Here is a 27,613-nt window from a genome sequence, read left to right as displayed (position 1 = left end):
GAAACGTTGCGGGGCGACGGATGCTGATGTTCGTTGGTTCCTGTGCGTTGTGAGTTTTGCTTTGATGGGAGCGGCGGCAGCGCGGCTCCGGCGTTGGGGTACCCGTGCCACACTCTTCGCCGTACTATGGTGCTGCATCGTCGCCCGCGCCGCCCTGGCAGAAGGTACTGCAGGTGGAGAAGTCCACTACCGGCTGTGACGTTGTGGCTCGTGTAGGCCATGGAGGAACCAGTGCTCCCGGGCACGAGTCGGCAAATGCCACGTCGACGGCCCAAGGAGGCCACGAAAGCGGCGGTGGACACGGCGAGGAGACCGAATCGGCCGACGAGGGGTTTTACAACGTGATGGCGTCAATCGTGACCATCACAGTCTTGATCTTTCTCTCGATTGTGTTTGAAATGGTGCGTGCTGGTCTCGACTCTTGCAACCTCACGTTCGTGTGGGCGGTAGGGTGCCGAGTGGCTCCGGGAATCGACGGAAGAGATCAACATGCCGTTTGTCAACACAATCTTTAATGAGCTCACGACCCTCGGGTTCATCGGGTCGATCCTCTTTCTCATGTCCAAGTCGGGGTACTTGGGCCAGGTCTCGACCACACCGCATTCGTGGATAGCTCACACACGTCGTTCATGAGTCCCTGACTAGATATCCCAAGCGTTGTTTGGCCACGACAAAGAGATGGAGCTCCTCGAAACGATCGAGATGCTGCACATGGCGCTGTTTCTGTTTGTAATCATCTTCCTCCTCCTGTGCATGTACGTTCACCGGGCGTTGTCGCATCGACCGATGGCATCAAGCGATCGATAGTGTGTTGCTTCAATTTGGCATTCAAGTCCAAAATGAACTGCGCGAGTTCGAACGACGCGCGCCGTACGTCCAGGTGGTCGTGGCAGACTATTGTCTGTCGATCGAGCCGGCCACGTCCTGGCGGACCAAACTCAGCTGGCGCCGGTGGCAAGACATCGCCAAGTGCAAACGCGAAATGGTGTACGTGAGTCTGCGCCGCCGATTTGTCGACTACCACTCGAACCACCCGGTGCGACCGACCGCCACCCTGTCGTCAACCACGGGAGAGGTCATGCGTGAAAATGTGTTGGCAGGACCCGAACAAGGCGAAGGAGCTCGCGAAAAACTTTCAGCTGGAAAAGGACACACGGTAGGCCCGACGACCACCTCCGACAGGCCGTTGATCGATGGTAGCTTCCCCTTCAACGAATACTTGACCATTATCTCGGGCGAAGTCATGGCCCGGCTCATCCAAATCGACGCGATCACGTGGGTTGCGCTCGAAATCTGCATCGTCGTGTTGATTTTCGTCTGCTGGTGGGTCGGCCCCGACAACGAGGTGTTTGTCCTGTTGGGGGGCGGCGCCATCCTCATCGGACTCAACCAACTCGTGTACCGCCGCATCTACACGATGAGGACGCTCTTGACACCCCCGCTGCTCTTCAAGAAGGCCGACCGGTACCGTGCTAAACCGGCGTGGCGGGCGCAACACGGTCTCCCGCTCCTCCCGTCGTCGCCGTGCATGTCGGACGAAAAGGTACCACTGCTCTCGTCCGAGGTAGTTGACTCGACCTCGCGCGGCGCTTGGTCACGTCCTGTTTCAACATAGGAGAAGCTCGCGACGGACAACATTCCGCCCTTCTTGCTCCAGCTGCCCCAAGGAGGTGTCGAGTTGACGCCCCAGCAACTCGCAGATGCCCAAAAAGCGTTGCTCGGGGGCGGCAACGGCGTCCTCCTCGCGCTCTTCTCGACGCGGCTCGTGTTCCTTTTCACGGCACTGCACTTGAGTGTGTTTGTCATGCGCACGGCGGGGCAGTTGGTCCACCGCAACGACATGAACGCGCTGGAAAAAGGCGTCATCTTTATCCTCCTGGCGCTGCCGAGCTTGATTGTGGCCAGCGTATCGACCATGATTGCACGGGTACGTTCCAAAGGCATTGCGATCGAGGCGGTGCCGGACGCTGTTGGGGGGGCGGTGGCTTTGTTCCCGTCCCCCGCCAAATGCGTTGAGATGGTGTTGGGGTGCGCGACTGTGTGTGCTGTGTCAAGATTCTGGGCATTCCCAGTGCGGTGCTCTGATGGCCATCGTCATTCAACAGGATGGCTTGTATTGCTTCAACGTGGAAGCGATGAAGGTGCCGCGTGTGATCAATAAGGTCATGCGCATCTTGAAGGCGCGCCAAACGCTGCGCACGCTTCGGTTCGTGGCCGAAATGAAAGTGTACCTGCGGGAGCACCACGCGAACGAAGAGAAGGCCGCGTCCATGAAGGAGACGGCGACGGTCCCAACACCGGACGTCGACGCCCTCCGCCGCCGGTCCCTGTCGTTCAACGACGCAACGTCCCCAGCGCTGCCGACCCATCACAAGTCGACGATCGACCACAGCGCGTCGGTGGCGACGACGGGCGGCGCCGGGCTCTCCGCCCTCTCCCCCCGCACGCGAACTACCGTGGAAGAACCCATGTCCCCCATGAGCGAGCCGAGTTCACGGTCCAAAGCGCACGGCAAACGCGACAAATACGACGAAGAATCCGAGCGCCGCGAAGTCAACTCGATCTTTTGCCTGTTTGACCGGGACAAGTACGTGCTGTCGAGTTGTCGGATCGACGTGGGAACGATGGCTTGAATCCATGTTGAATACCCTGTGCATGCCTGACCGAAATTGCAGGTCTGGCGCTATCACGCGCGACGAGATGCAGTCGCTGTTGCATGTGATCTCCCCCGACATGACGGAAGCGCAGATTTCCCGCATCATCCTTGTCTTGGACCAACACCACACAGGAGAAGTCACGTTTGAGGAATTCTACCAGTGGTGCCGGTCCCACATCCACGTACGGCCGACACGTTCGTAGCTCGCGCGCCCTGACGTGGTCGGTCCGTGCGCAGGAACACTCGTCCAAGCACTCCAAGCACCACTTGATTCGGGAAGTCTTCAAGATGATCGACACGGACGGGAGTGGGTACATCACGGTCGAGGTGGGGTTGTCTTGAGTGTGTAAGCTGTTCTGGACCACGCATGGTAGGAGTTTGTCGCCATCTTTAAAGCGCTGGGCCAGTCCTTGGACCACGACGATGTGGTGAGGCGTCCCTCGGTTGCTGCTTTCACTGACGGTGTCCGCAGCGCGAACTCGTGTATCAAATCGATCGCAACAGCGACGGCAAGATCGATTTTGAGGTATGCCGACCCACCCACATCCTCGACAGCCTTGTCCATCCGTCGATTGTAGGAGTTTGAGAAAATGCTTCACAAGCATGCCGTGTAATGGCGTGCGTCGAACGGTTCGCTGAATGCCATGGTCGCGAGTGCGCCAGGTATGCCTGGGACTGCGACGAAATACAAACGTGGATGTGGATGGCCAAGAGCACGCAAGGCATTGAATGTTCATTTTACATGTGATGCAACAAGAGAGCGCCGACCCATTCATGTCGTTGCTCACCGAGCGGCTTGTCACTCACGCGTTCGCGATGGCAGCGTCGTGGGCACATGGAAAGAATCGGGCGAGAATGGCGCGCCAGTTCTTGACGCGGATGTGGAGCTGGCCATTTTTCCAACGATCGACGACGACTTTGCACCGCGGAGGACCCATCGGGTGAAAGGTTGCCTTGAACTCGTCCGAGTAGTCGGCACACCCGCCGAGGCACTCGTGGTGGTGGATGCACACCAACGCTTCGACTTGGGCGATCAAGTGATCGTGGGACCACCCTCGTTCGCCAGCAACGTTCGACATGTAGTCGAGAAACGACTGCTCGGTAACTTCACAAGCAAGTCGGGGGCGGTCGACACACCGGTCGACGTAGCTCGGGTTCGTCGGGGACCCGGCGCTTTGCAGGAACGTAGCAGTTCTACGACCGCTCACGTGACTCTGTCGATGCATGCTCGCGTGCAACGTACTGCGGCGCGATGAAGCGTTTGCACTTGGTCAACATGTCGGCCAGCATGCCCGTGTATTGGTATCGATAGCTGAACCGGCCCAAGTCATCGCCGTCTACGTACTTGTAGTAGGCGCGGGGAAGGTCCTTGAAGAATTCGTAGAGCGGGCTCGACGGGTTGTGGACGTCGATTTTGACTTGGTTGTATTGCCCGGCGAGCATCAGGACGGGATCCGTTGACCGAATCGTTGTCTCGTTGTAGCGCACGCACGATCGCCAGATGCGAGTGTCGCTCTCGCTGCGCTTGGCGCTGTCCGACAGCACCGGCACGCGGCCGGGCACGGTGTCGGCCACGACACATTTGAAGTAGATGCGATGCATCAAGTCGATTTCGGCCTGTTGCACAACATGGCGAGCGGAAGAATTACTTGGCAGCACGCAAGTGATGGAGTCGTACGTGGTGGAGGTAGAAGAGTGGGTCACTGGGGGACTGAAATGTTGCCATCGTGCTCCCAAGGGCATTGTGAATCGTGTCTACGCCAGGCGTGACGTCGTTTCGATTTACCATGGCATGCCCAGTCGAGAGTTGTCGACGTACTATGCGCGTTGTTTTGGATGCTGCTCGAGACTTCGGCAAACGTTTTGCCGGTTGTCGGCGATGCCCCGCCGAGAATTTGTGAAAAGACCGGCACGATGTTCGTCTCGGGAGGCACGGCAGCCGACGCGATGTCGCCACGTGGGACACATCGCATGCATTGCTTGGACTGAAAAGCCGACGTGGATTGACAGAAATTGTCCAGCGGCGGTCGCTGCACACACCCGATGCCGTGGATACGGTCGCCGTTGATGCGATACCACGTCCGTCTTGCATTCGAGTCAGCCAAGCCTCCGAGACTATCAATCAAGTTGGTGGCGCAGCTATACATGCTCTGACAGGAACCTAGCTGGACCGATGAGCACATTGTGGCCACGGGTGCGTCGCATACCAGACACAAACGAACTGGACAACGTAGCATAATCCCAGTACGGCAGCGTCAGGCATGCATACTCGGGCTTGAGGCTGCGCAGCATGTTCTCGTAACCCAGGAGAAATTTGCGGTGCCAGTAAATAAACATGCACCCGTGCGCTTCACGCTCGCTCTGTGGCTCCGTGTGCATCTCGACAAAGCGATGATGGTATCCTGCCGACATAGCATCACCCACAGCAGCAATGTGGCGCGCGCGTTCTGTCGCAGTCAGCATGCTCCACGGCTTTCGCAGGCGAAACGTTTCGCCTTTGCACTGGTAACGTTGGGCATGGCCGACGACCAGGATCGCGAGTAGCACCAACGTCGCCACTGCTGCACGCATTCTGCTTCCTGTCGGCTAGGTCAATTCGGTTGTGGCGACCCATCCATGTCTCCGTGGATTGCGATCGCCTCGACGAAATCTGAAACCTCTTTTTTAATCGAACATGTTTGAACTTGATAAATGTATAACATACAAATATCCAGTATGAAGATCTTGAAGAGACAATGTCCTGTCCAGTCCAAAATCTCTGCAGCTGACGAACTTGCATACGCGTCAGCGCGAAATGCCTGACCATCGGGCTGTCATTGCTCCATCGTATCTCGGACACGGAAACCAGCCCCACGTCAAGATCGCGCGAGACTGCCGATACGTCGGGGACATACTCCGATATGTTGTTTGCTGGCATGGCATGCAACGGCATCCGTAGCTCCTTCAACATCATGAAGCGACTCACCTGGCCATGACGAAGTTCGCTGGACCTGCTGCACACTACTTTCGATGTTGGCGACATCATGAATCATGCTGCAGCCCGCTCTCGTGCTCGGACTAGGTGGCAACTTTTTCTATGGACCATTGTAGTGCATAATTCATACTTGATTGAATACGCTTTGATATTTTGCTTTTGTTACTCTTTATCCGGTAATCCGGATAAAGAGGATCGCTGTGAGGGGGCTCGACAATCAACCTGGCGTGATGACGAGTGCCTCATGGAGATGGATCGTCGGCGCGGTCCTGCTGGCATGGTGCGCCGCGCAAGAAAGCGACCATGGTATGGAGTCCGCGGCTGGATGAAACCATTTTGATTGCATATTTGCGTAGAGGGAGGAAGTAGTGCGGAAGAAGCTGGGCATGAGAAGTTGTATGCGGCAGTGGCATCGGCCGTGACAATCACAGTGCTCATATTTCTCTCCATCGTGTTTGAGAGTGTACAGAGCACGCGCTTTGCATGATGGTGTCACATTCAAACATTCGTAGGGTACCGAGTGGCTTCGGGAATCGACCGAAGACACAAACATGCCATTCATCAACACTATCTTCAGCGAGCTCACGACGCTTGGATTCATTGGATCGGTCCTTTTTGTCATGTCCAAGTCGGGGTACCTCAGCCAGGTACGACATGCAACCAACTCCTCCACGCACGTCCTGTCACAACCACACGCAGATCTCTAAAGCGTTGTTCGGTCCCAACAAAAGTGCAGAGCTTGAAGAAACAATTGAACTCCTGCACATGGCGCTCTTTCTCTTCATCGTGATATTCCTCATGCTATGTTTGTATGTGCTCGCATCAGTAGATGCATAAATTGGTTTGATGATTCTTGTCCAGGACCTTGCTCAAGTTTGGTGTCCAAGTTCAGAATGAATTCCGTGAGTTCGAACGGCGAGCTCCGTACGTTCAAGTAGTTGTGGCAGACTACTGCTTGGCCAGCGAGCCTGCCACATCATGGCGACAGTCACTAAGTTGGTCGTGGAATCATGAACGTACGAAACGGAAGCGCGAGATGGTTTATGTGAGCCTTCGCCGGCGCTTTGTCGACTTTCGATCGAACCATCCAGTAAAGTCCCGAAAAGATATGATTGTGCCAGGCCTTCTCGATTGCAAACGTCGTGGACGTTCACGACTTGTCGAGCGTGAAAAATACACGGGGCTCATGGTGCTTGCAGGACCCCCACCGAGCGTACGAACTCGCCAAGGACTTTCAACTCGAGCGGGATACCAGGTACGACGAGTTTGACACTCCTTGACGGCTCAACCGTCGTAGGTTCCCCTTCAATGAGTACTTGACCATTATTTCGGGGGAAGTTATGGCCAAGCTCATCCAAATTGACGGCATTACGTGGATTGCACTGGAAGTGTGCATCATTTCGCTCCTTGCAACGTGCTGGCTCGTCGGCCCGGACAACGAAGTGTTTGTTTTTGGCATTGCCGGTGGATTCCTCGTTCTCCTCAACCAGTTTGTCTATGGCCGAATTCGACATATGCGACAGTTGCTGACGCCGCCGATTCTGTTCAAGAAAGCAGAGCGATACCGCGCCAACCTTGCGTGGCGCGCCCAACACAACTTGGCGCCACTCGTTCCGACCCCACCATCCATTCCAAGTGAATCCGTGCCGCTTCTGCCGTCCGAGGTACCCGCCCTGGGCAGTGCCCCATCGTTAATTGTCCCTGCCGTCCCCAACTCAGGACAAAAACACTTCCCTCGTCGATTTCGTCCCGCCATACGTTCACGACCTGCCCCAAGGCGGCGTTAACCTTACAATTCCGCAACTCCAAGACGCCCAGAAGCGATTGCTTGGGGGCGGAACAGGCAATGGCGTGGTCTTGGCGCTTTTCTCCACTCGACTCGTCTTTCTCTTTACGGCACTCCACTTGAGTGTGTTTTTGCTGCGGACGCTACCCCATCTGGTCAACCGCACCGACATGGACGTGGTTGCCAAGGCTCTGTGCATGGTTGTGTCGATCTTGCCGAGCTGCATCGTGACAAGCATGTCCATTGTAATTGCTCGGGTACGTCGATTCGTCATGTGCTCGGATGTCATTGCCTACCGATTCGGTGATCGAGTAGGACGGGCTGTTTGCGTTCAACGTGGAGGCGCTCAAGGCCCCCCGCGTAATTAACAAAGTCATGCGCATCGTCAAGGCGCGGCAAACTCTGCGAACGCTGCGCTTCATTGCGGAAATGAAGTTGTACTTGCGCGAACATGAAAACGACCATGTCACGAGCGACTCGACTAGCCCAGACGACCATGCAGCGCCTACGAACGGACAGGAAAAGGCGTGGGGCGGCAGCCGTGGCTTCAGCCTCAAATCCAAGCCGCATCAGTTCGTGATGAAGGAACTTCCGTCGTTTCACTTGGACGACAGCGATTGGGGTAACATGTCCGTGTTGTCCCCACGCAGTCGTATGGCGGTGGAAGTCCCGATGTCACCCATGCACGACCCTCCGCCATTCCCGGACACGCCTCTCGGCCATCGTTCCCATCATCCGACGAAAGACCAGTTTGCCGCCGAAACCGAGCGCCGCGAGATCAACTCGATTTTTTCCCTGATCGACAAGGACAAGTCGGGCAAGATTTACACGTACGAAATGGAAGGATTCCTCCAGCAAATTTCGCCCGACATGACGTCCGACCAAATTCAAACCATCATGGACGACCTCGACAAGAGCAAGTCGGGCGGTGTGATCTTTGACGATTTCGAAGCGTGGTGTCGGACTCATATTCATGTACGTTGACCGACGTGGACACTTGCGGCGGCGGCGGCGGCTCGCGACCGCCATCGTGGCGTTGCACTGGTCGATCTGTCCATCGAGAGGGCACCAAGGCTTGACGAATGCCTTTGCGTACAGGAACACTCGTCCAAGCACAGCAAGCATCAGCTGATTCGAGAAGTGTTCAAAATGATCGACACGGATAAGAGTGGGTACATCACGGTCGACGTAAGCACACGTCCAGGGCGTCGGAGACGTTGGCGTTGACTGGCTGTGTGGACCGCGTGTAGGAGTTTATCTCGATTTTCAAGTCGCTGGGGCAGTCGCTGGACCACGAAGATGTCGTACGTGTATCGCGCGTGTGGTTGGCTTGTTTCAACTTGCATATGTGCTGTCGTCCTGTTGGGTGCATCGTGGTGGGCTGACGGCAAAGGCGACTAGCGCGAGCTCATTTACCAAATGGACCGGAACAACGACGGCAAGATTGATCTCGAAGTATGTGGCGAATCTTCCATGCCTTCGACTGTCGATACTTGTCTCTTTGCATGTAGGAGTTCCAAAAGATGTTGCACAAACATGCCGTCTAGCTCGTTGATGGCCATGGCACGCCGCTTCGAATGAAGCAAGTGGACAAGTACATCATCGCAATTCAAGCGCACCAGCGTCCTCATCTATTAACTGTAAACGGAATCGCCGGTGAACCCTCTATCGTGGAAACTCCCAGTGTTCCTTCCGTAACCCGCGCTAGGCGACGCCACACGGCGGCATAATCCCCCGCTTTACCATGTCTTGGACGATCCACTGGGACTGAATCCCAGCATTTGGACAGCCTAAACAATGTTACTTGGTCACGCCCACGCCGATCTCGCCCTTACCGCCGCAGTGATGCAGTGCAACCACGGTGTTGTCGACGGCAGATATCACGGGCGAGCCAGAAGAGCCAGGCTGTGTGTCCAGCATATATCCTGCTTGGTTGGGGGCGCATCTGCACGATTTCATGAGCGACCGACGGCATCTCCGTTTTTTTTAAGGACATGCCTACCCGGACAACGTCAACGATGTAATCACGCCGGGCGTGGTGCCGTGCATTGCAGCCACTTGCTTTCCCCTGCCACGCGGGTGCTGCGGGATGTACACGGTCTCGTTGAGTTTCGGCCCAGACGCACGCAGTTGGAGGTACCTGTGCAAAGTCATGTCGACGACGGTCCGCGCAAGTCCACGTACCCAAGTCCGGGGGGAATCACGGCCGGGTCGAGCTTGACCAACGCATAATCCAAGTCTTTCGAGGCGGCGACAAATGTTGCCCCGCGAATCCACTGCCTTGGGGACGCCTTGCAACTCCCTTGAAACGAGCAGTTGGCGGTGCACGACGGGCCTTCCGCCATGAATTCAAACGTTGTGTTGGCAGCGTCGGCGGCACTCTGAATGCAATGCTCATTCGTGACGAGATGGCCACCGCATCCAAGGAGCCATCCCGTGCAAAACAACGATCCGAATGGACGATGCGTCAACAGACGAGCGACGGGTTTCGACGCAACGTACTTGGTCGTGTTGGCAAAACACTGCGCGTTCACGGCATCGTCCGTGCCACAAATGGATTCCCCGACCGACGCGGCGGACGTCTCGATGGCTGACGTCCGGACGCCGTCCACGTGAAATCCAAAGCACCCATCCGCTGACTCGGCGCCGCCATTCACATGTAGCTCCAAGACAACCGTGGATGCGTCGACTGGCACGGAATAGAGCGGGCTGCTTGTTGTTTTCGACGTCAGCGTGTCGACGACGGTCCCCACTGTGTGGTTAGTCGCGGCCAAGATGCTCAACGAGTCGCCGGGCCTCAACTGGACGTGGTCAAAGTGCAGCACGACCATGTCCGCCCCAGGTTGGTCCACGATAAACGTCACAACCCTCGGCGCTCGTGGGTACTGTGAGCACGTCATGCCAACGTCCACCGGGGTCAGAGCCATCGCCGAGTCGGGATGCTTCAGCGAAGCTCGACCAGTTGCGAGCGCACACAACAAGGCGAACCAGCTCGAAAAGATGAAGGACATCTCTTCGATCTTGGTCTCGACGGACGAAAAATCAATGAGCAAATGGATCGGACAAGTCGACGACCATCCATCAATCTTCATCGACCAGGAGTCTTTCGCCGGCAAGTCGTGGAGGAATCCGTTGCACAAGATACATAAACACACTTGGTGGATTCCATGCCAACGGCCTCCCGTCCAGGGTGTGCTCAAACGTGACGACGAGCGCCGTCAGCGTGCAGCACGCAGCTGCAGGCTGGAAGTGAAACGAGAAAGGAGGGTGCATTCACCTGTTACAAGCTATCCATCAACCATTCAACTCGGTTGTAGGATGCAAATCTACGCAATGCTGCATTGGGGAAGGATCCCGCGCCGTGCGAAATCGTGCACGAGCTTCTGCGACTGGATGCCACCGTTGGGGCATCCTAACGTGGCATAGAGGCTCAGAAACGTACTGGGAAACGCCGCGCTCATATACCTCCACAATGGTGCAGCGCCACGACCGAGTTGTCCCGAACAGACACCACGGGAGACCCTGACGATCCCGGTTGCGTGTCAAGCATGTACCCAGCTTGGTCCACCGCACACCTACGCAATTCCCCCGCGGCTCGTCAACTTGTATCGACCCCGTCGACACGAGAGGCGTGCAATGTTACCCAGCCAGTGCCAACGTCGTGATCGTGCCTGGCGCGTGCCCTACCATCGCTGCGACCTGCTTTCCCCACCCAAGGGGGTGCTGGGGAATGAACACTTGCTCATTTAGTCGCGGTCCAGACAGACGCAGCCGGAGAAACCTACGTCCTTCTTCAGAACATCCATGTCCATATTGAGTAAGAGCAGTTCACCAACCCGAGGCCTTGAGGGATCACGGCAGGGTCGAGCTTGACGATGGCATAGTCCAAGTCCTTTGACGCGGCAATGAACGTTGCCCCGCGACTAAACAACCTCGGTGAAGCGCCACACGCCAACTGGCTGTTGCAGTTTGTCGAGCACGACACGCCCTCTGCCATAAATTCAATCAACGTGTTGGCAGCATCCACGGCGTCTTGGATACAATGCTCGTTTGTGACGACGTGGCCTTCGCACCCGAGCAACCAGCCCGTGCAAAACGCAGACGAGCCCACACGATTCGTCAACAGCCGCACGACTGCTTTCGACGCCGTGTACATGCCCGAGCTAACAAAACACTGCGTGTTCTTGGCGTCGTCTGTTCCGCAAATGGATTCACTCGCCGACGCTGCTTTGTTGCCGTCTACTGCTGACGTCCGCACACCGTCCACGTGAAAGCCATAGCAGCGTCCGTCACCGCGGCTCGCTCCGCCAACAATGTGGAGCTCCAACACTACCATAGGCGTGTACAGTGGAACTGAGAAGAACGGCGCCGTCGATGTGGACCGAATCGTGTCGACCACTTCCCCCACCGTGTGGTTCACCACGGCCCGCAGCGCCAACGAGTCCTGGGCCATCAGGTTGAGGTAGTCAAAGTGCAAGAGGAGAATGTCGGCGTCGGGCTGGTCCACTATAAACGTGAGAACTGTTGGTGTCAATGGATATTGAGCGCACGTGAGGCCAATGTCCAGCGGTGCAAGGTTCAGCGTTGGGTCTGCGTGGGTGGCAGCCGACGGCTGGCCGATGCACACGCCACCTAGCACCACAACGGCAGCAAGGATGCAACGGAGTGCGCACGCCATGCTTGGAGTGCAAATGGAGAAGCTGCGCATGAAAGAAAACCGCGTCACGAGAGACTGGACCCCATCAAACGCATGACTCGTTCATGGCTGGTGACTTGAAGCAAAACAGTTTCCTTCAAATAGTGTACTGACTTTGAAAGAAATAGTGTGTGATGTCATGCTGCCTATAGACATGGCCAAATTTCATGCAATGGAACATGCACAAATCAGGCACTTCTTCAGGATGCACTACGTCAAAGGCGCGTGGCGAATAGTGCGAGAACGACTCGACAGGATGTACCCTTCGCGGGGGCTGCACGGCCATGCCCCAAGCATTGCCGTCTATACTCCAAGTAGCGTCGAACGAAGTTCGTCGTTCTGGATGTCCATAAATAGTGTAAGAATACAAATAGTATGAACCTGTTTCTGCTCGAGGATTGGCTGAATCGACGGCATCAGTCACTAACGCCGTTAGCGAAAGAACTGCATCCTTGCGATGGCGCTCGCCAAGGCCGCATCGGGCGACAACGACCGCATCATGGCGCGCAGCCCATCAGGTAGCACGCAGCATCGTCAACCTGATGCTCTCCTACATGTCAACCTTGTGCAGAGGAATGCGACGACGAGTACGACGCGCTGGAGTCACCGTCCAGCCACAATTTGCATGACGATCTGAGCTTGCGCTTACCTTGCGCGCCGACGGTGCGCGTCGTTGGCGTCGAGCGCGTGAAAGCTCTCCTGTACACGTACAACATGTTTGTGATTGAGGTAGCCGCCATGAATTTTGGCCACGAAATGGGCTAAATCATCTACAGCTGTCGTTACCGGGCCACCAAACGTGGCGGATCCGCACGACGACACCGCGGTTGTTTCAGTTGCACTTTTTCCTCCAGAAAGCTCTCCACTTCCGTCATGTGTTTCAGTTCCCATCGTCGTTGCTGGCCCACCACACGCCGGTGGAAGTGGGACCGGACACAGTCGCCAACATTGAGACATTCTTGACCGATGTGTTCTCGCACAAGGCGGTGTGGCGCCACCCTCGCGTGCTGGCATTTGTCGAGTACAGCGCGCTTCGGTTCGACCCGCTCCTTGGAGACAGTCTCGTGGAAGGATGGGTCAAGATGCGGTATGTGCCATCACGGAAAGGCACGTTGCATGGCCGCCACAGCTTCATCGGGTTCCACTTCACCAAGGACAACCTGTTGCGCATCGCCGAGATTGCAGTCGCCGTCTCGCTCTGCGTGATCATTCCTGTTGGCGTGTTCAACATCTTTGTCGCGGCGAGCTCGTCCGACACGGTGTCGGAGCTCCAGACAGGTGGCCTGTCGCTCCCGTGAACACCCTTGACGTTCTTTTGTCGTAGGTTACATTGTCGCCGCGTCCATCTTGAGCGCGATTCCAGGACTCTACTTTGTCGCCATCATGTATCAATACTTGCTTCGTCACCGGCGATGGATGGTGGTCAAGCCGACGTGCATTGCGTTCTTCGAGACGGTGCGGTCCACGGCGCCAACGCACGTCATTCTGTTCCAGCCGCACACCGCCATCAGCAAAAGCACGCTGCTAAAGCACGGTTCGTTGCTTTTCCAAGCCTCGACAGCTATGTGCATCCTTTGTTGACGTCGCGCTTTGTTGACGTCGCGCAAGTTGGTGGCGTACGAGGCTCATGGTCGTGTCGCGTAGGCCTCCACTGGATGATGGATGGGCTGCACGTGACGACGCCAGCAGCAATTGTCGAGATTGACTTTAAATTTATGGGTCAGTGTCAGTACTTTCACGACGCTCTCAAGCAAGCCATGGACGAGTGCATGTACAACTCGCTCCACAAACACAACTCGTTTGCCCCCATGCGTCCGGCTGTGGGTGAGTCGCTGGGCAAAGCGCTGCTCAACTCGTCCCGACATGGCGTTGCTCACTCGTAGACGCCCACTCGACCAACGTCGCGCAGCATCTCGTGGACGGCGAAGAAGCGTTCGCGACCATGTTTTGCCACCTCCGCCGCGCGATGCGGCAGATTTTTATCACTGGCTGGTGGATCTCGCCACACTATTCGCTCGTTCGGACGTCGGCCCAAGATCGTCTCGAGTCGGAACTCAGCACGTACGCGACCCCACAATCGATCGTCTTGGCGTGACACGAATCCTGACGCAGCGTCCTGCGCGAGGCCGCGGCCCGAGGCGTGAAAGTGTACGTGCTCGTGTACAGGGAGCACCACATGGTCTTGCCCAACGACAGCAAGTTCGCCAAGTCGTCGCTCGTCGGCCCCAATATCTACGTGCTGCGCCACCCGGATTTTGTCTTGATTCCGCAATTCTGGTCCCACCACGAGAAAATCGTGTGCATTGATCAAACGATTGCGTTTGTCGGTGGCTTGGACATTGCGCTTGGCCGGTGCAGTCGACTCGGATGTTTCGCCGTGACAGCGTCGGTGGTGTAGATTCGACTCGCCGAACCATGCGCTGACCGACGTTGGTGCGACGACGTGGACGGGCCAAGATTACTCGAACCCGCGGCTGAAAGACTTTGTCGACGTCCAGCACGTCCACCACGAATTGATTGACCGGGAATCGGTGCCGCGCATGCCGTGGCATGACGTCCATTGCAGGTCCATGCGTTGTGTCTGTCCAAACTCTCATGGACATGGTGTAGGCTGGAAGGGCCCATCGCGCTGGACATTGCGCGCCATTTCATCCATCGGTGGAACTTCACGGTACAAAAGAAATACACGGTGATTGCGAGCCGGACGCGCAGCTGCCACCGGCGGTCCCGAATCCCCGCCATCGTGCCGTACACGAGTCAGCCGCATGTCGACGAGTCTCCAACGGTTGGGGAAAAGGTCCACTGCCAGGTTGTCCGGAGTTTGTGCCCGTGGTCTGGCGGTGTCAAAACGGAAAAGAGCATCCAACAGGCCTACATTGACACGATCGGTGCCGCCAAACACTTTATTTACATTGAGGTCGCTCGACGATTCCGTTTTGCATATGCTCTCAACCGAGGCTGGTGTAGAATCAATTCTTTGTCTCTGGCTTTGACCAAGACGTGGCAGTGTCGAACCGTGTCGTCGAGGCGCTGTACGACCGCATTGCCGACGCCCACGCCAAGCGCGAAACGTTCCGAGTCATGTTTATCATGCCGCTCCTGCCATGCTTTGAAGGCGCCGTGACGTCGGCCGACTCTGCGAATTTGCGCGCCGTCATGCATTGGCAGGTGCGGTCTCGAACGCCCCCAACAACGTGGTCGCTAACGTGGTGCAGTACACCACGATATGCCGCGGCGGCCACTCGCTTCTCGAGCGACTCGCCAAGATCATGCCCGACCCGAGTCATTATGTGGCGTTTTTTGGGCTCCGTCAACACGCCCTCTTGAATGGCCACGTTGTCACGGAGCAAATTTACATTCACAGCAAGCTGCTGATCGCAGACGATCGGGTGGCTATCATTGGTACACGCCCCTTTTCATATGCCAACGACATGGACGGCTCATTTGGCATTGCGTCGACGGCAGGGTCAGCCAACTTGAATGATCGCAGTTTGTGCGGTGATCGCGACTCGGAAATTGCTGTCGTCCTGGAAGATAGCACGATGGAAATGGCGCATTTTGGGAGGAAGCCGACGACTGTCGGTCGCTTTGGCCATCGGCTCCGACGTCGCTTGCTTGAGGAGCACTTGGGGGTACGTCCGGTCGGGCCGACGATGACTCATGTGCTTGCTCGTGGCATGTCCAGATGGACTTGGAAGACCCGACGAGCGAAGTTGGATGGCATACGATTCGTAGCCTTGCCAACAACAACACGGACATTTACGAGCGCGTGTTTCAGTGCTTTCCGACGGACAAATTTACGTCGTATTTTCACGCGGTGCCCGAGGCGCATCTCCACGAAGACATCCGCGTCGTGTACGAGAATCAACGGTACGCTTGCCATCATGCGATGCACGTTGGAGCAGGCGTTGATGGTGGATCGCGGCAGGTATGCGTGGGGGTCAGGCTGGTCGGCGGACCATTTGATCTTTGGCGAACGGACTGCGTGGAGCGATGCGTTTGGAATGCCGTTCGACTCGTTCACACCGAGCGCGTCGTGGCAGGTGGACGTGTCGGAGGGATGCTGCGACAGCGACGGATGGCAGTACGCGTTCTCGTTCAGCGCATTCAAGCACGACAAGGGCGACAAACGATCGGTGCCCCTGTGGTATCGCTGGGTTCGCCGTCGGAAATGGGTTCTTGTCGTGCATGTACGTGGCGGTCCTCGTGAAGCGTTGCGGTTGACATGGGTCTGGGTGTAGAAGGGCAAAGATGTGGGGGCGACGGAAGTCCAGGACGAGTCGTCGGTGGATTTGCGCAAATTTTTGCGCCGCGTGAGCTCCCGCATGCTGTCGTCGCGAACTGTGGGCGTCGACATGGCCCTTCATCCAGAGTGGATGCCGCCAGAAGTCGAAGAGCTCAGCCACGTCAAAGGCCAGCTCGTCGACTTTCCACTCGACTTTCTCCGCGACTGCGACTTGCAACCGCTCATTCTACCCAAGAACATTTTCATTTAGCCCTGCTCGCATTCAATCCAATTTTGATTCTGGCTTGTCGTTCTTAGCGACGTGATCCACCGTGTCCCCATGGGCGTCGTTGTTCACTTCATGTTGCTGCGCGAGGTGCTACCTCGAGAGAATAGAAATGCTTTGGCTTGGATACGGGATGGCAAGCACTGGCTGCTGCGTTTGTAGAGTGCCTCGAAGCCCGTACGAGGCACACGTCTGAACTACAGAAGGTATTGCCACCGGAACAGGCATGCTCGACTGCAGTGCGGTGTGGACCTGCCAGTCGCCCTTTGATGGATATCGTCTCGCTCGGAGAACGAGACCATCCGTCGCACGAGATTGCAGGATCCAGCATTTCAAAACTCATTGGCCTTTTCTACATAGCGACCATTCCCGCCTAGTCAAAGCGTCGTGGCATGCCGTTGAGAGCATACGCCGACCCATTCGTTCCTGGCGCGGCGCCAATGTGGACCGCCGTCGTATATGGAAGCATGGCCACGTGGAGCCCGCATTGCCACACTGCCAACGAAAACTCTCGCTCGAACACGTCGGACCGTTCGTTAAAGGTCAAGCGAGGGCATTGCCGGAGCCGACGCAAATTCCACACGCCAGGGTTTAGGGAAAACCCCGGCCAGTACCCAAAGGCATGATCCACAATGCCAAACTCATGGCGAAAGTACACGTCAAACGGATGGCTGTCGTGCATCGTTCGTGGCCACCCGCTGAATTGGGTGTTGAGCAAGACCTGGACCAACGTGGGGTCGCTGTCCAACACGGCTAGCGCGTGTGCAATCGGGTGGTGCGGGAGGTCTTGGAGCCACTGCCAGTCATCTTCAAGGTACAGAACGAATGGCGTCGAGACCAAGTCCAAGAGCAAATTCAACGAGTGGGCATGCCCTTTTCGCCGCGTAAACACAAATTGAACGGTGGGGAACGATTCTTGCATGACCCGTCGATCGGCAGCAGATGAATGGTCGTCGAGTACCAAGATCATGCAAATCGCCACCGCCGTTGAGTTGGCGTACGGGAGAAAGCTCTTCATCGTGGCCAGGAATAGAGACAACCGTTTGCACGTTGTTAGTGCGACGGTCAAGCACTGCCGAGTCGACTGCAGCGGAGCATCGTGTGCTTGGACAGCCGACCGAGGAGGTCGATGCTGCACGCCACGAGCAGCGATCCATGGGGCAGACGCGTCCGAGAACGCCAACTTGTGGCGGATGGAAGCCACGGCGACGGCAACGTCTCGGCCGGGCACACGATGGTTGTACCGCCACAGGTGGTACTGCACGGCCAACGCGACATCGTCTCCTACATAAATGTCCAACGGCGGGGTTCTGCCAGGGAAGGCGTCGGTCGTGATGGCCAGCTGCGCCTCGTTCTGTCGCCACCGCTGGACGCCATGAAACAGCAGCGTTTGGATGTAGCATTGGTAGAGCGGCTCGAGACCATACAAAGCTGCAATCGTGGCTCCAACTTGGGTCGGTGTTTCGTTGGCATGCATGACAACTTCGACGGACAGCTGCCCAAACAATTGCAGGCGAAACCCAAACGGAATCGCGACGGTGGATGCGGGCGTCGGCCGTGGTGGCGGAGGCATGGCTAGGATCGTATGGAAACAACGGTTCCAATCGTCCATGACGGAAGCAACAGTGCTCGCGTCGGACTCGAACAACACCGAGCTCCTCGATTGAATCAAGGTCGACATTTCTTGACGGTACGACGTGTTTTGGCCCAATGCCAGCGCTGTGGCCACTGAGGAATCCAGCGTCTCTGGGTGAGTCAACCGACAACGGATCGCATCGCTGACACTCACCGTACGCTTCGTCCGTCGCGGCAACGCAGCACGCCGTGATATTCATCTTTGTGTACATGGCAGCAGTCAGTTGCGCGATCGACGTGCGTGCAGTGTGGGCCACAATCGGCGTGCCCACCGAAAACACTTCGAAACTGCTGCGGCCGCCGCCCACGGGAAATGGATCCAGCACAACTACAAGCCAGTGGTCTCAGGCAACCTCATCGCGACAAAGCCACCTCACCATCGGCAACTTGGCACAACGTCAGGAACGCGTCGGTAGACAGGTATGGCGCAAAGACGACCCGTGACTCGAGATCTTGCAGCGACAGCACTCGTCCGAGCCGACGACGAATCTGTCCGAGCAGCCAAGGCGCGTGTGAGAGAAAACGAGTCGAAATTCAAATGATCGTCACGTTGCCAACCTCCAAGCGTACCTGTGTGGCCAAGTGCGGGACCGCCCCTTCAAGGAGCACCAAGTAGCTGTTGCGATGGCCCGCAAGAATTGCCGCGACGAGCGAATCCATGGCAGGATGGAGCTTGTACAACGTTTGGGGTATCAAGTACATCACACGTCCGTCGTCGTCGGCAGGCAAGAACGACAGCAACGACCGATGAAATGAAAAGCGGGGGCGGTGAAACACTGTCGTGAGCGACTGCATGGGATACAGCGTCTCGGTGAATTCGTCCTGGACCCGCCAGACAATGATCGGTCAGTTGCACACCGAAGAGCCCGATACCGGATTGGACTGGAAATGCGTCGATGTGACAAAGTAGTCGACCGTCGACAGCCCGGACGTGACGGCGTGGCCCCAAAACAGAACCGACCGCAGCGCCAAAGTCGCAAACGCCAAGAAGTAGCTCGATGCGTCCATCCCAAGCTATTCCGTCGTTGAAAGCAGATATGCGTCGGGTCGGTGCCAACCTCGGTGAACAACAGTATGTCCAGCGCCAGGTCGGCGACGACCTGCTGGGCGTGAAAGACGTCGTTCGGAAGCTGCACCACGCGACTCATGTGGCGGGACACTCGATCCGTGACGTGGTCGGCGTGCCATGGCCGACACCGCAGCAACACGAGCTCGTACGTTGCATTGGATAGCCTACGAAACCCCACGTCGCCACGATGAATCAGCGCAAATTCGTGCTCGTAAACGTGGCCTACCGCGTGAGAACACCCTGCATCAAGAGCCCGACGGAATGATGATACATGAAGGCCGACAGGATGCCGACACGGATCCGACGATGCACGATGACGGCGGCGGACACATTGGATGGTCGCGCATCGACAAAGCGTGCGGTGGAAGGAAACTGGAACGTGTGGTGGCGGGCAGCGCGAACGTGCGGCGCCTCAAACTCCAAGCCAGGCATGCTTTTTTCGTAGATTTGAGCCAGCGTTCGTCGCAAGTGCTTGTTCGGCCCACCTTGGTACACCAAGTAGTAACCCATCGAGCCACACCTGCCGCAGCCACTCAACAGGACATTCCACAACCCAATCAAAACTAGACGCCCTCTCGAGGGAAATGCATTCCGGCTGGTTTTCGTACCCCGTGGTGTAGATAGGGTTGTCGCCAAGCGATAACGGAGAGTCCGCCATGAGATCTTCCAGCGCCGTGGTAAATGTTTGCCGAATTTGGTGGATATCGTTGGTGGAGTCGTACACGCGAGGCAAGAGTGCTGTCGCAAGTTGGAGTCGTGCGAGGTCGCGCAAGGCTGGTGCGTGCTGGGAGGCAACGACGACGCTTTTTGCAAAGTATGCTGTAGACGTATCGGAGAGTCCTTGGTTGCCCGCGGCAATGCCAAGACTGAAGAGAGGATTTGGATTTTGCGGGTCGATTTCGACGGCTTTCTGGCGTACACGATAAGCCCTCCAGCACATGGATCCATTGAAAATACCTGCCAGTGCGACATAGCAGACAACATATCGCCAGCACGCTGGTAGATGTTGCCCATGTTGTGGTGTAGTGCTGCATTGTGTGGCTCAAGTTTCTATCGATTCGTGTCACGAGCCTTGTCGAGCGAAACCACTCCACGTACGAGGGCGACGGCAGCGGCAGCGAGGGCCGCCGCGACATTGCCAAGCTCAAGATACGCGCTGGCCAAATTTCCCCGTAAAGCGCATTCATGGGGGTGCCACTGAAGACTCTGCCGAAAGACTTCAATCGCAACGTGCGGTCGCGATAGCTTTTGCCACAGGAGGCCCAGTCTGTTCATCGCATCTAAGGAAAGCGGCGACGACGGCTCGGTCATGACTGCCAACGCACGTTCGTAGGCAGTTTTTGCTGCTGACGTGCGGTCATTCGAGCCGTTCTCAATGTGCCTGGCGTAATCGTAGTGCACTTGAAACGCCATCGGTGACCTGTCGACGTTGGGAAACGTGTCAAACAACGTTACCCAGCAGCGCTCTGCAGTGTCGTGGTCGAGCGCCTCAGACAGGTCTTTGCAAAATCGGTGCATCGACTTCATCGAAACGATATAGGACGAGCGTTGCGACTGTTGCTTGATTGTCGATGTGGTTCGTCCAATTTGACCAATGTCCCCGCGAAAGTCGATCATACCTCTGGACACTCGAAACTCCTCCACAGCCCCGCTGAGCAAGCCACTGCCATTCATCAATGCATGCGCGGCAATCGCGAGCATGGCCATCTTCTGGATGCCGAGCATACTCACCCAGGCGACGTGCCGGCCCATCGATTTGCGATCTTTGGGCAGTCGAATTCGGACAGTCACTCTCAGCTGTGATATATTCCGGTTTCATACAAAACTAAAGATAAAAGCAGTGAATTCTTTTTTAAAGTTGCATGACGTTGAAGCGAGTGCATGCTGCGAAATTTCAGGCTGGGATTTAAAATTTCATAGAACAAGGAGGTACAACTCGAAATTTAAATACATTCTTGCCATCGAGACTGTGCCCCGGGGTACAGCTTTCCTCTGAAAATCACCATCATATTGCAGCCACTCAAGTCCACGCGCCTCCACCACTCCGGCCGCTGATCGAGAACATGGCCAACAAGCTGCCGTCCAAGGAGAACGCTTTGTTCCGCTCCATTGTCGTACGTCTTGACGATTCATCGCTGTCTGTGTGTTGACGTCCAGCTCATGACGACCTTGGTCTGTGTGACGTGTAGAAATGTTACGAGATTAAGCAGTACAAGAAAGGCCTCAAGGCCGCGGATGCAATCTTGAAGAAGTTCCCCGACCACGGCGAGACCCTTGCCATGAAGGGTTTGACGCTTAACTGCATGGGAAAGAAGGAGGTGCGTGCATCGCATCCGCATGGGTCGCACTCTAACGTCGGAGACATATTTTGTGCAGGAAGCGTACGAGTTTGTCCGCCAAGGTGTGAAGCAGGACCTCAAGTCGCACGTGTGTTGGCACGTGTACGGATTGCTGTATCGATCGGACCGAAACTACGCCGAAGCGATCAAGGTCCGTTGCTTGTCCCACGCACGATCGTTGTTGCTTCAATGAGACGTGTGTAGTGTTACCGCCAAGCGCTTCGCATCGACCCGGACAACATTCAAATCCTGCGCGACCTGTACCTGCAACAAGTCCAAATGCGAGATTTGAAGGGATACGCTGAGACGCGCCGGCAGTTCCTTGCACTCAAGCCCACGAATCGCAACAACTGGATCGGGCTCGCGATCGCGCACCAACTCAACGGCACGTACGACACGGCCATCGACATCCTTGACCAGTACAACGACACGTTGAGCCCGACGCGCGAAGGGTATGCTTCCATCGATCTCCTTGGTAGACACATCTCAAGGCCAGCGATCTAGAACCTACGACGACAGCGAAATGTACTTGTACCAGAACGAGTTGATTGAAGAGAAGGGCGATCTCGAACGGTGCCTGGCCCACCTCGAAACGATCAAGCCGTTCGTGCTGGACACGTTGGTATGGCGCCAGCGCAAGGCGGACATGCTGGTCAAACGTACGGCCAAATGTGTTGCCGGCCGCCTTTGGTCGTGGCATTTTGCAACAACTGCCCTCACGTGCATCGTGTGTTCTAGTCGGCCAGTTCGACGACGCCGTGGCCATCTACCAGGAACTCCTAGACATCAATGGAGACCACTACCATTACCACCGCGGCATCCAAGCCGCGCTCTGCCGTCGCCCCGACTGGCTGGCACTTAAGTCCGTTCCGTCTGCCACGGAAGCGCTGACCGCCGACGAAACATCCGTGTTGCTGAACATTTACCAAGGCAATTCGTCCCCGACATATGCCCGGTTGTCGTTGGATCTGTTGTCTGGCGCCGTGTTGGAAACGTCGTACGTGTGCCTTTTATCTTTGGCACCCTTAAGTGGTGCCATCTCTCGGACATGCGCTTTCTCTTGAAATTCCTCGAGTGGTCTCATGGCTGCGGCTAGATTGGACGAGTACCTGCGCCGCGGGCTCAAGAAGGGTATCCCGTCGCTCGGATCGGACATCAAGGTGCTGTACACAGCGTCGACGAAGCGCGACATTCTGTCCAAGTTGATTGCAACGTATTTATCGGAAGAAGCGTCCACTGGGCCGTCTGAATGGGTCTGGCGCCTGTACTTGGCGGCGCAACACTACGATCGCCTGCGCGACATTCCCCAGGCCCTCAAGTACATCGACCTTTGCTTGAAGCACACGCCGACGGTGCTCGAATTCTACCAAAAGAAGGCACGGATTCTGAAACATGCCGGCGACTACAACGCCGCCGCGACTGTTGTCGACCAAGGCCGGCGGTTGGACCTCGCCGATCGATACATAAACAACAAAACGACCAAGTACTTGATGCGCGCGAACCGCATCGCTGAGGCCGAAAGCACCATCGCGCTCTTCACGCGACACGAAGGTGACCCGCAGCAAAATCTGTATGACATGCAGTGCATGTGGTACGAACTGGCCGCCGGTGCGGCGCAGTTTCGCCAGCGCCACGCTGGCCCCGCGCTCAAGAAGTTTGCCGCGGTGGAAAAGCATTTTAACGACTTCCTCGTACGTGCATGGGATTCTGGAACATCATGCCAACCGAGATGTCCTCTCGCTAGGATGACCAATTTGACTTCCACTCGTACTGCATGCGCAAGATGACCCTTCGTGCGTACGTCCAAATGCTACGAATGTGCGATACGTTGCTGGGCCATCCCGTCTACGTCCAAGCTGCCCACGGCGCAATTGCGGTGCATGTGCAACGCCATGACGAATTGACGGCGCCCTCGCCGTCGGCGAATGCCAGCGGTGCCAAGCTGAGTGCGGCCGACAAGGCCAAAGCCAAGCGCGCGGCTGCCAAGGCCCGGAAGGCCGAGTTCCAAAAGGCAGAGGAGGCCAAGGTTGCGTCCCAACTGCAGAAGGAGCAAGAAGCGCTGGAAAAGGCTGCCGACAAAACCAAAAAGAAGAACCAGAGCCGGCCCAAGGACGCCGTCGTGGACCCTGACCCGTTGGGCGAGCAACTGGTCGCCAAGTCGAACCTGGAAGAAGCGTGGCGCATCGTCACTATCTTGCAGCAATACGCGCCAACCGACATCCAAACCCATGTACGAATTCTTTGAGCACGATTTCATCGACAGAAGCTGATGGAGCGGGCAGGTGGCGGCATTCGACGTCGCGTACCGACGGGAGAAGTGGCTGCTGTGTTTGCAAGCGCTGGTTGCAGCCCATGCGATCGAGCCATCGCATCCCAAGACGCTTGTCCGCCTGGTTCAATTGTACACGAAGTCTGCGCCTACCTCTGGCATCGTCGAGTCGTTGCTGCAAGAAGGCAAATCGGTTCTATTCCACGGCCTCAAGGACATCGCAGCAGTTGTGAAAGACGCAGCGGCCAAGCACACGACGCTGGAGTGGCGGGTGGCGGTCGCGGAAGCGGCGTGCGTGGCTGAAGGAAGTGCCTCGCTGAAGGCCGATGCGGTGACGTTGTGGCTGGAAGACAAGGGCAAATCGTCGTTGGCAGTATACGAAAACGCGGTTGCCGTCGTCAACAAGTACGGCTGCCAGAAGGACCAAGATACGTTCAAGCAAACGGCCAAGACGTGGTTTCCGTATGCTGCCCTCTTTGGCAACAAGTACGAGCTCACTCCATAAAGACACGGAAAAGGATAAGAGGTGGGGTCCACTCGCCACCGACATTATAGAGTCTGCTACGAGTTTCGTTCGTTGAGGCGACTCTAAGAGAGGCTTGCGAAAGTCAGCCATGACTGATCTGCCTGGCGGATGTGACGCCATTCAAGTGCTGGCTGGTGTACCCGGCCATCTCGGTTGCTTCTTTCCGATGGAATATGCCAGTGGAACGCAAACAGTGACGCTTTCGTGGTCTCTCCATGTTGCACGGACATTTCGCACAAGTATGTGAGAGGTGCATGCAGCGTTCCCGGGACATGGCAAGGATGCGTGAAATGAAGGAGAGGCGGGGAGAGGGCGCTCCTCTCCATGGCACGGCGTTGGATCTCGCGGTGATGTAGTCATTCCTTTCGACCTGGGTACATCTGCATGAAATGCAACTTGAACAGCATCGACACCGTCGGTTGCCTTGCCCACCACGACGCGTATCGATGAATGTAGCTTTTGCCGCGAACGTCCACGAGCAGGGTATCCCGGCATGCCTCTCGCTGTTGTCGCCATCCGTGCGAGCAGCCCATTGCAAAGGCTTGTGTTGATGTCCGACGGTACGACTACACCACGTCGTATCAGTGTGCCCCCCCCCGTCCATTTGAACTTTCAGCCGACCGTGAGGATTATGCTCCGTTGTGGGTCCGCGGCACACCACGTGCCTGGTGCTGCGAGGGGGTCGAGAGCGGACACTCCACTTGCCGTCGGGTGGTCCATTATTCGTTCCGATGGACGCGGCCCCACATCTCCGAGGAATTCGTGGCACTTGATGTCAACCACGCCACGGATGGTCTTGGTATTTCCCACGACGCCAACATGGTGTCGGACACTCACAAGTTTTGTCCTTGTTCGCCATATCTTGGTGGACGGGCAAAAAGGCGGACTTTGAACACCTTGGAAAACATTCCAAACTCGCCGTGCGTCACAACCACACAATGCGACGCATCGTGCCATTCGTTTTACGTGGACGTGAACAAAGTGTCTCCTAGCACGGGTTGTACACATGGTCTTGCAGTCGGTACGCCGTCAAGATTTTCAAAGTCCACTAGACTACACGCTTGCCTCCGTTGGCGCCCGGACACATGAGCATGCCCGATTGCAGCGCAATCCATCCAGTTCGTCTTTGCCTTTCTGCTTGGCGCCGCGATATTGTTCCAACTTGCATTCGTTTCGTATCGACGTCGTCGTGTCGCGGTTGTCGTCGTCGGCTTGGGACTCGGGCGATGATACCAACGGCCACAGGCCCCCAACAACCGACGATTGCAGTGTCTACTCTGGCGATTATGGTGGTGACCGGCCAACAAAGTTGCCCTGCCCTCCACACACGGCTCGAACGCCCACCATGAGCGATCGAGTGTGCACTCACCGGCACAATGCCACCTCCTCACCTCAGTTCCAGTGTGCGCCTCGCCCATAGAGAATCGATCGGGTTTGACTTCGTTGCTGTGCAAGTTGCTCTGGACATGATGCGAGGGCGCAGCAACGTGGACGAGACAAACGTGGTCGCGAACTCGTCCGAATTTCACAATCACCCGACATTCCCTCCATCGTTTTGACAAAAACGGGGGTGTACCACCAAAAACGCGCAAACATTACACTTGGCGTTTGTAAACGAGATTCGACCTCAACCCGATACAAAGTCGACGTGTACCCGTTTCTGACGCATGTTTTTGAAGCGACACAGCGAAGGCTGTGTGTGTGGAACTATTGGACGTCGCGCTCGGGAGTGCGCTCGCTTCATGGACTCGCGCTTCCCTGGCCGCCGCTGGTTTGACTGTATCACGATTCGCGTGTCCGACGCACCTTCCAAAGGCACGGTGACCTCTGGCCGACACACGTCTGTCTTTTACACCGTCACGATCTCCCACAAAGTCACGGGCGCGACGACGACGATCCTCAAGTCGGACTTTGACTTTGAAGTGTTGCGTGACCAAGCACAGAACGCGCTCGATCACGGCCACGTTTGTCGTGCAGCGTGTCCTTGGTATTACGTTGACGTGTCTGAGCATGTTCCTAAAAGACGAGTCCTGACCGTGTTGGAAACCACCAAGCGATCGATCGCAGCCCATATTCGCATGTACCAAGATCTCTTTGACCACACCGTTGCGTTTATCTTGTCGCCAGAGTCCCATGCATGTCCAAAGGCAGAAGTGGCGATCCCTCGGCTCTTCTTCGACTTTCTCGGTCAAGGCATGGATGGAGCGTCCGACCTCCTCGTTGTGTCGCCGCCAGACGGATCATCGTCCAAAGCATTGTCCCGGCACGGGTCATATCGAACAGAATCGCAGCATCAAGCCAAGCTGTCGACTAGCTATTGCGGTGTATGCGGTTTGATGCTGACCCCAGACGCTTCCACGGCGCCATTGACGGTGCAGTTGGACACCGTTGCCCTCACCACGCTGACATGTGGACACGTCTTTCACGACGAATGCATCCTCGAGGTGCTCAACGTGAATCTAGAGTGCCCATCCTGCAACCCGACGTACGAAGCTGCAAACGTAGACAATTAAGCGTTCATCGAGTGGCACGTGCTCCTGTTGTGTCGACGCGAACATGCACGCCGCCGAAACATTATGCATAGGAATCCCCTCCCCCCGATGCGTCCACGTCGCCAATGGCGATGTGGATCGGCACCGTGGCCCGGACGAAATTGGCTTGGCGCATGTGTTCCACAAACAGTGCCATGCAGTCGGTACGTTTTTCAAACACGAATGTGCTGCATCGTTCTCGTCGATGCGCGCTCCGTGGCAAACGTCGCAAAACCCGACCACGTGCGAAGCGGGAGTGTGCCTGTCTCTTCGTTTGTGGTCAACGGCGCCCGTGCGACTCGGCCATTCCATCATCGCGTCCGCCCCGCGCAGTCGCCACAAGACAATTCTTACATCGTCGACTGCACCTGGTACACCATCCCCATCCCCATCACGAGCCCTAGCCCCCCAGATCGCCACCTCCCTGTCGTCCGCATCTGTCGACATCCCCTCGATCCCCCCCACCAATCGATTCCATGACCGCCGGCGATGCCACGCTCCAACACGATAATCCCAAAACCATATATAGATTAAAAACTATGATTTTGAAATATTCTTTCCTGCGACATGATTTTCTCCAAAAGAAAGTCAGTGGCGCAACCGGATGATCCGGACAACTGG

The 27,613-nt window shown here is 56.5% G+C and overlaps 9 protein-coding genes across 10 annotated transcripts; 5 read left to right on the top strand and 4 right to left on the bottom strand.

Annotated features, from left to right (window-relative positions):
* Positions 1-13: 13 nt before the first annotated feature.
* H310_11291 lies at positions 14-3,427 on the top strand. Of its 2 annotated transcripts, none has more exons than XM_008877896.1 (14): positions 14-164; positions 217-401; positions 451-585; positions 646-755; positions 808-1,036; positions 1,101-1,156; positions 1,201-1,543; positions 1,616-1,927; positions 2,106-2,587; positions 2,676-2,838; positions 2,894-2,983; positions 3,031-3,084; positions 3,129-3,182; positions 3,235-3,427. In XM_008877896.1, the coding sequence occupies exons 1-14, from the start codon at positions 65-67 to the stop codon at positions 3,268-3,270; spliced, it is 2,349 nt and encodes a 782-aa protein (XP_008876118.1). In that variant the 5' UTR covers positions 14-64; the 3' UTR covers positions 3,271-3,427. The 2 variants fall into 2 exon arrangements, with proteins under 2 accessions (XP_008876118.1, XP_008876117.1); XM_008877895.1 differs by having other exon boundaries at positions 1,201-1,564.
* Positions 3,428-3,459: 32 nt separating this feature from the next.
* H310_11290 (hypothetical protein) lies at positions 3,460-5,227 on the bottom strand (the record flags this gene model as incomplete). Its single annotated transcript, XM_008877894.1, has 5 exons — positions 3,460-3,850; positions 3,900-4,273; positions 4,335-4,411; positions 4,476-4,817; positions 4,864-5,227. The coding sequence occupies 5 exons, from the start codon at positions 5,225-5,227 to the stop codon at positions 3,460-3,462; spliced, it is 1,548 nt and encodes a 515-aa protein (XP_008876116.1).
* Positions 5,228-5,860: 633 nt separating this feature from the next.
* On the top strand, positions 5,861-9,086 carry H310_11289 (hypothetical protein; the record flags this gene model as incomplete). Its single annotated transcript, XM_008877893.1, has 13 exons — positions 5,861-5,936; positions 5,987-6,093; positions 6,143-6,277; positions 6,330-6,439; positions 6,492-6,720; positions 6,830-6,885; positions 6,928-7,294; positions 7,350-7,673; positions 7,732-8,391; positions 8,515-8,604; positions 8,667-8,720; positions 8,818-8,871; positions 8,928-9,086. The coding sequence occupies 13 exons, from the start codon at positions 5,861-5,863 to the stop codon at positions 8,961-8,963; spliced, it is 2,298 nt and encodes a 765-aa protein (XP_008876115.1). The 3' UTR covers positions 8,964-9,086.
* A 34-nt stretch (positions 9,087-9,120) lies between these two features.
* On the bottom strand, positions 9,121-10,508 carry H310_11288 (hypothetical protein; the record flags this gene model as incomplete). The annotated part of the gene is made up of 4 exons (XM_008877892.1): positions 9,121-9,206; positions 9,252-9,361; positions 9,419-9,556; positions 9,601-10,508. 4 exons carry the CDS (start codon positions 10,506-10,508, stop codon positions 9,121-9,123), a joined length of 1,242 nt encoding a protein of 413 aa, XP_008876114.1.
* Positions 10,509-10,742: 234 nt separating this feature from the next.
* Positions 10,743-12,094, bottom strand: H310_11287 (hypothetical protein; the record flags this gene model as incomplete). The annotated part of the gene is made up of 4 exons (XM_008877891.1): positions 10,743-10,828; positions 10,882-10,991; positions 11,060-11,197; positions 11,253-12,094. The coding sequence occupies 4 exons, from the start codon at positions 12,092-12,094 to the stop codon at positions 10,743-10,745; spliced, it is 1,176 nt and encodes a 391-aa protein (XP_008876113.1).
* Positions 12,095-12,520: 426 nt separating this feature from the next.
* H310_11286 (hypothetical protein) lies at positions 12,521-16,655 on the top strand. The gene is made up of 15 exons (XM_008877890.1): positions 12,521-12,630; positions 12,684-12,841; positions 12,889-13,390; positions 13,437-13,646; positions 13,757-13,936; positions 13,996-14,173; positions 14,225-14,464; positions 14,511-14,678; positions 14,723-15,029; positions 15,080-15,280; positions 15,328-15,514; positions 15,578-15,744; positions 15,798-15,982; positions 16,041-16,302; positions 16,354-16,655. Exons 1-15 carry the CDS (start codon positions 12,570-12,572, stop codon positions 16,606-16,608), a joined length of 3,261 nt encoding a protein of 1,086 aa, XP_008876112.1. The 5' UTR covers positions 12,521-12,569; the 3' UTR covers positions 16,609-16,655.
* A 165-nt stretch (positions 16,656-16,820) lies between these two features.
* Positions 16,821-21,079, bottom strand: H310_11285 (hypothetical protein; the record flags this gene model as incomplete). Its single annotated transcript, XM_008877889.1, has 10 exons — positions 16,821-18,369; positions 18,413-18,586; positions 18,636-18,747; positions 18,829-19,080; positions 19,117-19,272; positions 19,317-19,491; positions 19,554-19,847; positions 19,936-20,237; positions 20,285-20,377; positions 20,426-21,079. The coding sequence occupies 10 exons, from the start codon at positions 21,077-21,079 to the stop codon at positions 16,997-16,999; spliced, it is 3,585 nt and encodes a 1,194-aa protein (XP_008876111.1). The 3' UTR covers positions 16,821-16,996.
* Positions 21,080-21,342: 263 nt separating this feature from the next.
* H310_11284 (hypothetical protein) lies at positions 21,343-24,652 on the top strand. Its single transcript, XM_008877888.1, has 9 exons — positions 21,343-21,441; positions 21,517-21,645; positions 21,704-21,817; positions 21,871-22,118; positions 22,171-22,325; positions 22,405-22,663; positions 22,763-23,357; positions 23,411-23,896; positions 23,949-24,652. Exons 1-9 carry the CDS (start codon positions 21,391-21,393, stop codon positions 24,438-24,440), a joined length of 2,529 nt encoding a protein of 842 aa, XP_008876110.1. The 5' UTR covers positions 21,343-21,390; the 3' UTR covers positions 24,441-24,652.
* Positions 24,653-26,130: 1,478 nt separating this feature from the next.
* H310_11283 (hypothetical protein) lies at positions 26,131-27,003 on the top strand. The gene has a single exon (XM_008877887.1). It carries the CDS (start codon positions 26,204-26,206, stop codon positions 26,972-26,974), a length of 771 nt encoding a protein of 256 aa, XP_008876109.1. The 5' UTR covers positions 26,131-26,203; the 3' UTR covers positions 26,975-27,003.
* The last annotated feature ends 610 nt before the right edge of the window (positions 27,004-27,613 follow it).

Source organism: Aphanomyces invadans (assembly GCF_000520115.1).
Source record: "Aphanomyces invadans strain NJM9701 unplaced genomic scaffold supercont1.30, whole genome shotgun sequence".
Taxonomy (NCBI): Eukaryota; Oomycota; class Saprolegniomycetes; order Saprolegniales; family Verrucalvaceae; genus Aphanomyces; species Aphanomyces invadans.
The sequence above is the reverse complement of the archived record's forward strand: the minus strand, read 5'-3'. Positions and strand labels throughout refer to the sequence as shown.

Bases quoted from the DNA above. Each gene is read 5' to 3' on its own strand.
- H310_11291 (XM_008877895.1), top strand. From the start codon at position 65: ATGGGAGCGGCGGCAGCGCGGCTCCGGCGTTGGGGTACCCGTGCCACA. The intron at 165-216 runs GTACTGCAGGTG...TGGCTCGTGTAG, and splicing joins CCGCGCCGCCCTGGCAGAAG to GCCATGGAGGAACCAGTGCT. The intron at 1,157-1,200 runs GTAGGCCCGACG...GATCGATGGTAG, and splicing joins CAGCTGGAAAAGGACACACG to CTTCCCCTTCAACGAATACT.
- H310_11286 (XM_008877890.1), top strand. From the start codon at position 12,570: ATGGCGCTCGCCAAGGCCGCATCGGGCGACAACGACCGCATCATGGCG. The intron at 14,174-14,224 runs GTACGCGACCCC...ATCCTGACGCAG, and splicing joins CTCGAGTCGGAACTCAGCAC to CGTCCTGCGCGAGGCCGCGG. The intron at 15,745-15,797 runs GTACGTCCGGTC...TGGCATGTCCAG, and splicing joins TGCTTGAGGAGCACTTGGGG to ATGGACTTGGAAGACCCGAC.
- H310_11284 (XM_008877888.1), top strand. From the start codon at position 21,391: ATGGCCAACAAGCTGCCGTCCAAGGAGAACGCTTTGTTCCGCTCCATT. The intron at 22,119-22,170 runs GTATGCTTCCAT...CCAGCGATCTAG, and splicing joins TTGAGCCCGACGCGCGAAGG to AACCTACGACGACAGCGAAA. The intron at 23,358-23,410 runs GTACGTGCATGG...TCCTCTCGCTAG, and splicing joins AGCATTTTAACGACTTCCTC to GATGACCAATTTGACTTCCA.
- H310_11283 (XM_008877887.1), top strand. From the start codon at position 26,204: ATGGACTCGCGCTTCCCTGGCCGCCGCTGGTTTGACTGTATCACGATT.